Source organism: Corythoichthys intestinalis, chromosome 1 (assembly GCF_030265065.1).
Source record: "Corythoichthys intestinalis isolate RoL2023-P3 chromosome 1, ASM3026506v1, whole genome shotgun sequence".
In the NCBI taxonomy this organism is placed as follows: domain Eukaryota; kingdom Metazoa; phylum Chordata; class Actinopteri; order Syngnathiformes; family Syngnathidae; genus Corythoichthys; species Corythoichthys intestinalis.
Genome location: NC_080395.1, coordinates 21,426,859 through 21,440,463, shown reverse-complemented (window position 1 = coordinate 21,440,463; position 13,605 = coordinate 21,426,859). Strand labels below are relative to the sequence as shown.

The following is a 13,605-nucleotide window of genomic DNA, read 5'->3' as shown; positions in this document are numbered from 1 at the left end:
TGAAGAAATCAACTGTGGGAGCAATTATTAGAAAATGGAAGACATACAAGACCACTGATAATCTCCCTCGATCTGGGGCTCCATGCGAGATCTCACCCCGTGGCGTCAAAATGATAACAAGAACGGCGAGCAAAATTCCCAGAACCACACGGGGGACCTAGTGAATGACCTACAGAGAGTTGGGACCACAGTAACAAAGGCTACTATCAGTAACACAATGCACCGCCTGGGACTCAAATCCTGCACTGCCAGATGTGTCCCCCTACTGAAGCCTGTACACGTCCAGGCCCGTCTTCGGTTCGCTAGAGCAGGGGTTTTCAACCCAGTCCTCAAGGCACACTGTGGGTCCTGGTTTTTTTTCCAGCCGATCCAGCAGAGACAGTTGAACCAATGAGGCTTCTGCTAAAACAAGCCACACCTGACTGCAATCAACTGATTGCACTTGTAAAACACCAGATTGGGGAAAAAGTGTTGTCATCTTGTTTGGTAAGAATGAAATCCTGCACCCACAGTGTGCCTTAGTGGAATAGGTTGGGGACCCCTGCGCTAGAGAGCATTTGGATGATCTAGAAGAGGACTGAGAGAATGTGTTATGGTCAGATGAAACCAAAATAGAACTTTTTGGTAGAAACACAGGTTCTCGTGTTTGGAGGAGAAAGAATACTGAATTGCATCCGAAGAACACCATACCCACTGTGAAGCATAGGGGTGGAAACATCATGCTTTGGGGCTGTTTTTCTGCAAAGGGACCAGGAAGACTGATCTGTGTAAAGGAAAGAATGAATGCGGCTGTGTATCGAGAGATTTAAAGTGAAAATCTCCTTCTATCACAAGGGCATTGAAGATGAGACGTGGCTGGGTCTTTCAGCATGACAATGATCCCAAACACACAGCCAGGGCAACAAACGAATGGCTTCGTAAGAAGCATTTCAAGGTCCTGGAGTGGCCTGGCCAGTCCCCAGATCTCAACCCCATAGAAAATCTGTAGAAGGAGTTGAAAGTCCGTGTTGCCCAACGACAGCCCCAAAACGTCGCTGTTCTAGAGGAGATCTGCATGGAGGAATGGGCCAAAATAACAGCAACAGTGTGTGAAAAGCTTGTGAAGAGTTACAGAAAACATTTGGCCTCCGTTATTGCCAGGGTACATAACAAAGTACTGAGATGAACTTTTGGTATTGACCAAATACTGATTTTCCACCATGATTTGCAAATAAATTCTTTAAAAATCAAACAATGTGATTTTCTGTGTTATTTTCTCCAAATTCTGTCTCTTGGGTTGAGGCTTACAAATGCTGACAATTACAGGCCTCTTTAATATTTTCAAGTGAGAGAACTTGCACAATTAGTAGTTGACTAAATACTTATTTGCCCCACTTTAGCTACAAGTTCATGTGATTCACTGATTGATAAAGTTTAATGAGATTTGTTCAAGTCTTATGAGATTAGCCAAGTCGCTAGAAATTCGCTATAGTCTTACTAGTTTTGTGATGTCTCAGGATTTGTGGGTAGGGTTGCCAACTCCAGGTAAAAAAACAAAATAAGGGACACCTCATTGGTAGAGCCACCCGCCCCGATTACAGTCACCATTTAATTATCTTTTTGTATGCGAAAAGTGATTTATGTACCGGGAATTACCTGGGTTTAACACTACTTGTCCTGTGTTGGTGACTTGGACCTATCCGTGCATGGAGGGCAAGGGAAGGGATTTTATAACTTGGACATTATTTTTGTTCGGCATTAGCAACGCAATAAACCACACATTCCCAAATTTGGACGATGGGCTGTCTCTTCCTAGGCTCTAACATTCAGTAGCAAATTCATTTCAGGACGTTTCCAGTTTAATTTCGCTATCTTTCCAGTTTTCCATGTTGATAATTGCGATGTTTGTTTACTGCTTTTCGTCTTACTGTAAAGAAAGAGGAAATGACGATCGGTTCGCCATGATATTTACGTCATCAGACATGTGCCATGTGGCAAAATTTTTTTGCCATATGGCATTTTTTTTGTCCATGTGGCCTTTTTTTGCCATGTGGCAAATTTTTTTTTTGCCATGTGGCTTTTTTTTTTTTTTTTTTGCCATTTGGCAGAATTTTTTTGCCATGTGGCATTTTTTTTTTTTGATATGTGGCAAAATGCATTTTGGTTTGTGGGGGGGTATATGGCATTAGGGACAAAGCACGCCCCTTAAAAAGCTCAATAAGGGACGGATACTTTTGTTTCTGATTAGCGGACAACTCCATTATTCAAGGGACAGTTGGCAACCTGATTTGTGGGCGTTTCACAAAATTATGGGAAGACTCGTTCGAATTATGAAAATGTTGTGACGTTTGTGGCAATCGTATGATATTTTTCAAAGTCTAATGAAAGTCTGAAAGTCTCACAAGGTTTTGCTAAAATTGATAGGAACTTTCCACAAATGTCTGATCCAACAAAAACAATTCCTTGAGACTTATGTTTGCATCTAGTCGTGACAGACACATGCAATCAGCCCTGTTTGGTTTAAGAATAAATGAATGTATGTTTGTCCTTGTCTCCAAGTTGATGAACTGATCAGCCCCAAGGACATCGACCCCATCCATCGTTATGTTCCCCGTCAGGACCAGCGCAACGTCAGCATGCGCTACTCCAACCAGGTCAGTCTTAATGCTTTCAATGTCTCCACTCACTTTCCCAGAATTGAATTCCTAGAATTTTGTCTGTGAAAACAAAAACTGCACCCACTTGAAATATAAAACAAAGGTCTGCAGGTACACTTCAACTGCGAGAGAAAGTGTAGATAAGACATTCTTCTAGAAGCTTTGTGTAAAACTGATGTTTTAATTGTGAAAAAAATAATTACAAGATTTAACAGCTTATATTTGAATGGAGTTAATAAAGTGTTCCTTCCTGCTCCAATACGCTGTAATTTCTCTGTAAATGGTGCCTTTTCTAGGATGCACTTTCAAAACAAGTCATCTTGAAATATTGCCAACGTCATACATGTGACAGGCTTTTAGTTTTTTTTTTTGTTTGTTTTTTGTTTTTTTTGAGGAAATACAGTTGATTCTTCCAAACAATTCCACCTGAAAGCAGTTCACCTGAAAGCAATTTTCTTATTCTCTTTGATCCTAGGAACAATCAGTCGTGTTTGTGTGAGTGTTGCTGAGCATTGACTCATAGGGTAGCATTTTTGTTTTTCTATTTCATTCCTGAAAAGCCTCCACTGTCAGTGTCGTGCGCACTTACCATTCCATGTTTTCTGTGTCTGCGTAAACTGGGTTTATGTCATAAACTGATTTTAAGGGGGGGGCGGGCCCCTCTGGTGGCCGAAAAGTGTCATTGCATGTCATTGACTTTCATATATATATATATATATATATATATATATATATATATATATATATATATATATATATATATATATATATATATATATGCAGTGGGGCAAATAATTATTTAGTCAACCACCAATTGTGCAAGTTCTCCTACTTGAAAAGATTAGAGAGGCCTGTAATTGTCAACATGGGTAAACCTCAACCATGAGAGACAGAATGTGGGGAAAAAAAACAGAAAATCACATTGTTTGATTTTTAAAGAATTTATTTCCAAATTAGAGTGGAAAATAAGTATTTGGTCACCTACGAACAAGCAAGATTTCTGCCTGTCAAAGAGGTCTAACTTCTTCTAACAAGGTCTAACGAGACTCCACTCGTTACCTGTATTAATGGCACCTGTTTTAACTCATTATCGGTATAAAAGACACCTGTCCACAAACTCAGTCAGTCACACTTCAAACTCCACTATGGCCAAGACCAAAGAGCAGTCGAAGACAAAATTATTGACCTGCACCAGGCTGGGAAGACTGAATCTGCAATAGGTAAAACGCTTGGTGTAAAGAAATCACGATACAAGACAATGCACAATTGCACAATTAGTGGTTGACTAAATACTTATTTGCCCCAGTGTATATAAAAGTTGTAAAGCAATAAAACTGCAACAAAAATTAATGAAATGAAAAAAAACAACACATTTTTATAATGGGTCGAAATTATTTTTCGAGCATCTTAGATCAGATCATCTTAGGTCAGTTGCTTTGCATATATATATATATATATATATATATATATATATAAATATATATATATATATTTATATTTGGGCTGTCAAAATTATCGTGTTAATGGGCGTTAATTAATTTTTTTAATTAATCACGTTCAAATATTTGACGCAATTAACGCATGCACTGAATGACCAGATTACAATGAGGCCGTTTATGGACATTAAGAGGGAAGAGAATGTCACTGGCCGTTTGGGGGCAGCGCCGTTCCATACTAATGTTATTTCTTTTAAACGTGGGAGAATTAGTAGTTGTGAGATGTTTATGCTGTATGCACAATGCAATGCAAATTGCTATTTGTGTTCCACACATATTTCGGTAAGTTTTCTTTCTTTTAGTGGCAATTATGTGTCTCTTGTTGTATTTTGGGTAAGATATGTGCCTTATAAAGGTGAGTGGACGCAGGCGTTCTTTGGACCGCACCGTTTATTGGCATAAGCTTCTCCTTCACAACAAACATAAGTATCGTTTAGTGAAAGCACAACAAAAATAATATTCCTATCTCCCTCAAAAAAAAAAAATAATGTTCACAAAAAGAAAAGCACTTCAGTCTATAGTAATGAGGCCCTATTCTCACAGTTAAACAACAATGCAAAATGAATGTGCATTCCATATCAAAATAGCTGTGCAAAATACACGTAAAATTTACTCAGACTTGGTCACTCTATTCTTATTATTGTTATTTTTATTCCTATTATTATCATATTAACTCTACTTTTGATGGAAAATTTTACAAATCTTATTAAAACGAAAACATGAAGAGGGGTTTTAATGGTAAATATAAAATTACTATAACTTGTAACTATAACATTTGTCTTTTAAGAACTACAAGTCTTTCTATCCGTGGATCACTTTAACAGAAAGAATGTTAATAATGCCATTTATGGATTTGTTACAATAAACAAATACAGTACTTATGTACAGTATGTTGTATGTATATATCCGCCTTGTATCTTATCTTTCCATTCCAACAATAATTTACAGAAAAATATGGCATATTTTATAGATTGTTTGAATAGCGATTAATTGCGATTAATTACGATTAATTAATTTTTAAGCTGTAATTAACTCGGTTAGAAATTTTAATCGTTTGACACCCCTAATATATATATATATATATATATATATATATATATATATATATATTAGAGAAATTTTTTTTTTTTTTAAATGTATTTTTTTCTTTGATTGAAAATATATATATTTTTTGATTGAAGCAACTTTTGATTGAACTGCTCCCCCCCCCCCGATCGCCCTCCCTTCCCGGGCCGTTGCCCTGGGTTGGCACCCGCGCGGTGTTCCAGCTCGTCTGCTTGGCTGTCACGTGTTTGGTTGGGCTCACGTGCAGCGTTGTGGTTGGGCGCGCTCGGGTAAGGGGTCCCGGTGCCGGGATTGGCGGTGTCGTGTCGTAAGGTCGGTTGCCAACGGGCTTACACTCACAAGGGATTCACACGATTACTGGGTTCTAGATCACAGTGCTGATTTGTGTACACTCTACCCCTCTTTATCACTTAGCTTATAGTGTCCCCCACCTTCCTCCCCTTCTTTCCCTGGTCAGCAGGCCCCCCCACATGGTGTCAACCGGAAATTCATCTAGCTGACGATAGCACCAACATTTTATTAGTTGGTGTAGGCGTTCAATATATTTGCTTTTGTTGCTTTTCTTATCTTGCGTTTCTTTTTTTCTGTTCCCCCATAACTCCTTCCTTTTCGTTGCTTTGTCATAATAAATGAGGTATGTTGAATGATAACAATGGGAGTATGTCATACTCACAATGTAAGCTGTTCAGACCAACCGAACACTTAGGATTCCATTCTCCATGTCAAACAACTGAACAGGGCAGGTTTAAAAAATTAAATAAAGAAAGAACTTAAACAAAAAGGGTAGTAATGCCAGTAATACTAAATTGAAATATGCTGACGTGACACATTTATTCATTACTTACATAGGTAAGACTCATTAAATTTACATAATCTGGACTAAAGTCAATGTACCCCGCCCCCCCCCCCCCCCATATTGGAGGTGTGGTGCGTATTAATCTAATGGGTCAACAGGGAGCACTCATGCAGTATTTAATGGACGGCTTTAAATTCCTTCGCATGAGAAAGCAGTATCACCGCCACCCACACACGCGTGACAGCTCGTATCCGCAATGAATGCTTGAAGATTTATCGGCGTGAGATAAATGGATCCATCCCGTGCCACTCAGTGGTCCCTGTCAGAGTGGAAAAGCGGGTCAAGAAAGGCGGCAGCAAGGGTGATGAATAAGGAAAGGCGGAAAAAAAGCTCAATTTGCATTAATGCACCATGTAAAGCGCAAATGCATGTTATGTAGCTGTAACTATTTTGCTCATTTCTATATAAAAAAACTACAGCATGCTGTTAGTTTTTTTAGTTCAAAGTCAGTCAATTGTGCTTTTTTTCCCCCTTTTTTTTTTCCTTTTAAGTCATTATTAGCTTTTTCAGTGCAATTGACGATGATAGACATCCTTTCATGTAATGTCCAATGATCCTTCTGCTTTAAATTTAATTAATTATGTCACTAGTAGATGTCCAATCCATTTGAACCCTCCCCTTTCAAATGGATTGGATATCTATGGTTGTCAATGGCAACCAATTGGCAGAGGTGGGTAGTAATGTGTTACATGTACTGTGTTACATTTACTTGAGTAGCATTTTGAGAAAAATGTACTTATAAGAGTAGTTTTACTAAGATACACATTTTACTTGAGTAGATTTTTGAAGAAAAAACGCTACCCTTACTCCGCTACTTTGGGCTACACAAGAGTCGTTACATATTTCCTCTTTATTTTCCATATTAGATTTAATTTTTTTTTTTTTTTTTTGCCAGCAATGCCAAGGGTAAAGACGTGCCTGGTGTATTACTGGGGTAGCTCTACAGATTTCCCCAATGAGACGATGCAACAATAATCGCATGACTCCATTATACCAATTAGACGCAAGCTTCCCGTTCTATCTTCACGCCGACCTGTTCAATTCTGTGGTGTCTTTAATACACCGTTAAAAAAAGTAAAGTATTTGATAGGGTTGTTCCGATCATGTTTTTTTGCTCCCAATCCAATCCCGATCGTTTTAGTTTGAGTATCTGCCGATCCCGATATTTCCCGATCCGATTGCTTTTTTTTGCTCCCAATTCAATTCCAATCATTCCCGATAATTTTGTCGGATCATATACATGTTGGCAATGCACTAAGAAAAAAATGAATAAAACTAATATATACATTCAACATACAGTACATAAGTACTGTATTTGTTTATTATTACAATAAATCCTCAAGATGGCATTTACATTATTAACATTCTTTCTGTGAGAGGGATCCACGGATAGAAAGACTTTTTATTCTTAAAGGATAAATGTGACTTTGTATATTGTGACTAAATATTGCCATCTAGTGTATATGTTGAGCCTTCAGTAAATGATACTGTAGCCATTTAACTGTTCTGCCCAAATGCATGATGGGAAGCGCAACCATGACTGTGCGTAGTGGTACCAATTGATATATCTTCTCTGCGTTGGGAAATAACACAGGGTGTTAAGAAAAAAATCAATTACTACCTTTCTTCCCCACATTGCTTCCCACGATATTTCTAATCATAGGGAGAGGGATAGTTTGGCTTTAGCCAATTAAAAAAAGGCTCCAAAGGCTGCCAAAATTCACTCTACTCATTTTACGCTGCCTTTTAGCTCTATATATGGGTAAAACGGCGTCATTACAGATTGAGCGCGACAATGTGTGAGTGGGACGTGCAACGCATGCATTAATTACGTTAAATATTTTAATGTGATACATTTTTTAAAAAATGAAATACCGCCGTTATAGGATAAATTTGATAACCCAACCTTAAGCCTAACCTAAAGACTCTGGATGAGTGTAACATATTATGTCTGTAACGTTAAATACAATTAGAAAACGATTTAATTAAAAAATATATATATATTAAAGAAAAAGCATGGCCGATATTTTTTTGCCGATTCCGATACTTTGAAAATGACATGATCGGACCCGATCGATCGGCATCCCGATCGGGTCCGGGACATCTCTAGTATTTGACGTAGAGCGCTGCCCTCAACATGACTCGAAAGAGTGGATTTTAACCTCTCTCCCAGCTTCTATTTGGCACCGATTGACCTCAGAAAACCAGAGATATGATCCTTTTAATTTCAAAATAGTCATCATCACCTCCACCTCTCCACCAGAGGGCAGTCATGCTCTTTGGACGAATAATGCTTCATTCGTGTAATTTTTTTTTGTCTCTGGTCGGAATTGTTTTTTTTTGTTTTGTTTTTGTTAATATTTATTTGGTTTCGTGTGGTTATTTAATGGGTTACAGTACAGTATCATTATAACAATAGTCTAAATAGATAACTTCGCGCTCAGAAAAAAATACTATTGTTTAAAAAAAAAAAATCCACAAAAATATAAGCGGTCACTCACAATGTTACTCAATACTTGAGTATTCTTTTCACCAAATACTTTTTTTTACTTGTACTTCAGCACATTTTTTGACGGCTACTTTTATTTTTACTTGAGTAATATTATTTCGAAGTAACACTACTCTTACCTGAGTAGATTTTTGGCTACTCCACCCACTTCTGCCAATGAGGTAGCGCTTTGTTGCGGAAAAAAACTCAACAGCGCCACACATATGCCCTGGCAAATGTTAGTGATAATGCACAAATAAGCATTGTTTTTACTGAGGTGGGGAGATTTGTGAGGAACAGTGTTGTTAATAACGGCGTTAGAATATAACGGCGTTACTAATGGCGTTATTTTCTTCAATAGTGAGAAATCTAATCAATTACTTTTCTCATCTTGGCAACGCCATTACCTTTACTGAAGCAGGAAAGGCGTGCATTACTATGCCGTTGACTAACGCGAGAAAAATCTGAAAAAGACGGACTCACGGAGACGAGAGCAGAGCAGGAGTGGGGAGGATGTAAGGGAGTGTGACACAGTTGCAAACGCGATGCTACTATGCTAGGTGGCTTCAATAATACCTGACTCTAGCCTATAGCCTACAAACTACGCCCACATGATGCTTCGGTAGATATCACATATATACAGAACTAGATGCAAATGACAGACATGGCGGCGTTAGCAACATGTATTATAAAGAACTAGATGCGTTAGTAACAAGGGCGTAGGTTTGCATAGGGACGGTAGGGACATAACACCACCAACTTTTAGGGCTGCTCAAATTGCCCCCACCAACCTTTAAGCAACCTTATTTGCATTATATAATGATTTCAGTTATATAGGTAATTTAGATTGGCTTCCCATAAGTTGTAAGGATAGAATTGACCCTACATTATGTTCAGACTTACATTTACCACCTTTCACTTGCTGAATGTGCTGTTCCATTTTTTCGCCTTCAAACGCACATTTGATTGGCTGATAACCAGAACCCCCACATTCACACAATCCCAACAGAAATACATGTCGACATGCCGCCTCCTCTGCCCGCTTTGAAGAGGAGGGATATTAGAAGGTTTTTTCAGCCAGCAGCAGCCACTTTAAGTAATGTTAAAAGACGTCAATGTTGTGAAGGTGGGGAACACACCACTAATTTTGCCACTGAAAGTCCAACCTGCATCAGAGTTAGCATAACATTAAACCGTGTGAACTTGCTAACCTGTAAAACTCGAGTAGAAAGCTGTTTAGTTACGTGTCTTCCTGTACTTTTTCTACAGTTAACGTTAATCCAAATGTGCATTTTTTGCATTTATTCCCTATGTTAAAATGTTTGTATTTTCTATCTCTTATCATTAAATATTTGTATTCGCAGCTGATGCACATTATTTTAACCTCATCCCCTAAAAAAAAAAAAAAAAACACAACCACTGTAAATTTCCCTTACATGAAGCAAGCATTTTGAAAAATGACTTTCTCCCATGAAAATAATTTTATTGTAACCTTTTTTCTTTTTTACGTAGGAACCAGCTATATCTGAGCTATATTTGAGAAATGTCCCCAATCTGTTTGGTCTAACTAATGTCCCATCCCCAGCAAAAAGTGTACATGCAGTTTATGCTGTTTTAGCATCCCTATCAATTTTGAGACCAAACCTACGCCCTTGGTTAGTAAACAGCCGCCATCTTAAAGCAGTAGACTTCTCAAGAAGGCTCTGTTGTAGAGAACCTTCCTAGCGAACCTAAGTAACGTTTTATCTAAAATACTCCTAAATCGGCGAAACTTAACTTAAATCTATCTTTAAATGATGAAATTGTTTTAAAACTTAGAAATGTCGAAAATAGACAGAAGGGAAATAATGCAATAACGAGAGCAATTTTAACAACTTTAACGGTTGATTCACAACATTAAATGACTTCCACACATAGCAAAGGTTACTATCTAGTTATCGCAATATCCACAATACACCTGTGTCTAGTTAAGTTAAGGGTAAAGAATTGGGCTAGGGCCAATTGTCCCAAAAACCTTTTGAACTTTACCTGTATTTTTTTTTTTTTTTTGTTTTGTTTTTTTTTGAGGGAAAAAAACATGAAAATTATCACCAGTTACTTTGCCAAGTAACTAATTACTCTTACATTCAGGTAACTGAGTTACTAATGCAATTACTTTTTGGGAGATGTAATTTGTAACTCTAATTAATTACTTTTTTAAAGTAAGATTAACAACACTGGTGATGAAGAAATGCAACTCTATTCCGACAACTTTGAGCATCACTAGAGTCATTACATTTTCTTTTCTTTTAGATTTTACTTTATTTTTGCCAGAGTTGCCCACAGTGGATATACCAGTTTCACCAATGATATTTTACGACGATAATAACATGACTCCATTATACCAATCACACCTAACAACACACACACATCACCGCACACAAGCTTGCAGTTGGAAGTCCTATGATTACACCGGCCTGTTCAATCACATGGCGTCTTTAAACGGGTCTAAAAATTACAACTATTTGACTTAAAGTCAACATTAGTCAAAAGCACGTATTTCAAATTCTCTCACAGTTTTTATTTAGCACCAATAGACCCTACTCACCGTCACAGAATGACGTGTCACTGTATCCGGCCGCCATATTGTCCGTCAGTGTTTATCCGTATTCTCAATGGTTTCAATTTGTCGTGCAATTTATAGTGCAATTCATGGAAGCCCCGGTGCTTTCAGACGCTGTAAACTCATTGGATGCGTTGCATAAAAGGCATTATGTAGAAAAGCTTCAGTCTATCCATTCGCCAGATCCATATTTGATGCCTAAATCGATATTTTTCGACCTGCTGTCTTCGCCGTCTCTGCCTGACATCTGCTACCCTGATATCTACAACTATCTTGTCCACAGAAACTCAGCCTATTCTCACGAAACTTTGAAAAACTTTAAGAGCAGCACTCTAAGCAACATTACCCCGTGTGACCCTTACAATTTTCTAAAATGGCGACAATCAATAAAAAAAAAAAGTTGACTGCGATGGCCGACGCTTCAAGGATAGGTGGATATTGGACTATTTCTTCAATAAAATACGCAACAACTCTGTCTGCCTCATTTGCAAAGAGACAGTCGCTGTTTTCAAAGAGTTCGATGTGACGCGATATTACCAAACAAGACACGCTGACATGTATGACAACATTACAGGGAAGATACGCTGCGAGAAATTAAAGCAGATTGAAGCTAGTTTAATTTCACAGGAGCAGTATTACGCAAGAGCCCGAGTGTCGAAAGAGAACGCCACAAAGGCGAGATTGTTGAAATTATGAATTAAAAAAATAATAATAATAAAGCAAATGTGACACAAAGAAGGGCTTGCTAAAATTTGTTTAAATATATTGTTCTACGTAAATCAGCCAAGGTAGCCCCCCACATTTTTACCACACCAAATCTGGCCCCCTTAGTAAAAAGTTTGGACACCCCTGTTTACCTGATGATACGTAGACGAGGCCAGCTTCTTTGACTTGTTACCAGCTAAATATTATTCAAAAAATAATGATGGTGGAAGAAATAAGCATCTTGAATTTGAAACTGTATGTTGTCGGCGATTAGCCTCGCAATGATCTTAATTGTGGTTGTCAGCCCAAAACCCTCTAAATAGATATTAAATGCATCTTACCAGATATAAAATGACTACTACATAATCTGTAGTGATCGTTTGGTGCCCAGTTTTCTCGTCGAATTGCAGCAGTCCATCTCGCTCTCCTCTCCGGGTCTCTCGGAATACGGTAGAACTTCAAGTCTCTCCGTCTATCTTCTCTGTTATTGCAACCAACCGCCACACACGCCTTTACCATTTTGATTATTAATGTTAACGAGCAGAAAAACACGCCATAATTGGAGGAATTTACGTAGCGGTAATGCTTAAACCCGACGAGCTGACGAACAATATGGCGCCAAGGCGTGGTTGTGACGTCATGTGAGTAGGGTCTATAGACCACGAAGAGCCAAAGGTATGATCGTTTTAATTTCATGGTAGGAAATATATTTTTTCTCCAGTAGAGGGCACTCATTCTCTTTGAATGGGTGATGTTTCATTTTGGCCTAATATATGGTCATGTAATATGTTATAGTACAGTGTAATCATAACAGTTCATATAGATGATGTGCTAGGAAAAAAATAAAATATTGTTTAAAAAAAATATCACAATGTAAGGTGTTTTTTTATTTTTATTTTTATTTTTTTTTAGCCTCTTCTGTTCGGCTGCTTAGACTCAGAGAATGGAAATTTAAGGCTAGGTTCATACAGTAGGTCTTTTTACGGTTTTTCCGACTGGATTGAGGCATTAATTTGACGTTCTGAACGGGACAGGTCGCATAAAAGTGGACCATTTCAAACCCGGTCTGGGTCCCTTTTGTATGTGGTTAAAATCCGATCTGGGCCACATTTTTTCAAAATGTGGCTGCAGTCCGAACCGTCAAGTCTCCCAAATCGGAATTTATGCAGCAATTACCTCTGCGAAGAGCGAGAGGGACGGAGGACGGCAGCGATGTAGCTGTATATTACCGTTATTCAGTGCAAAAAAAAAAAAAAAAAATTCCATAACAGGAGAGCTGTTACGGCCTGCAGCATTAGACATGTGCTCAGTCATATTGGATGATACAAGTGCTGCAAAAATAAAGACTGTCCCTTTGTCCACTGACATTTGTTTTTGTTTTATTAATTTTTGTTTGGCGTATTGTTCTCTGAGTTAATGTTGCTAATCAATTTGAATGTATTATCATTTATTGATATTATTAAATTGTACATTTCAGTATCAAATAGTCAGAAACTGCCTTGAGTGTTTTTTTTTTAATTCAGGCAAATTGGTGCACTTTAAGTCTTTTCTTTTACAAACAAAAAGAATGTTTAAAAGTTTATGCATTATTGTAAGTTGATCAAATGTTAACAAGTAAACAATTTTATGCAGATGTGCTTATAATAATTTTATAGACAAATGACACTATTTACAGTGGCGGGAAACATTTACTTCTTCCTGGGGTTGGGGGAGGGACTGGAAATACGGTAATTGAGAAACACTTCATTACATTGTAA

General features: G+C 37.8%; 1 protein-coding gene across 3 annotated transcripts in view; it reads left to right on the top strand.

The window, feature by feature from the left end:
• The window catches only part of phkb (phosphorylase kinase, beta), a 199,506-nt gene that overhangs the window by 82,333 nt on the left and 103,568 nt on the right, over positions 1–13,605 (top strand). For all 3 annotated transcript variants that reach the window (XM_057831354.1, XM_057831348.1, XM_057831364.1), the window contains one exon: positions 2,539–2,633. In XM_057831354.1, coding sequence (XP_057687337.1) covers positions 2,539–2,633 — 95 coding nt within the window. The remainder of the gene's footprint in view (positions 1–2,538; positions 2,634–13,605) is intronic.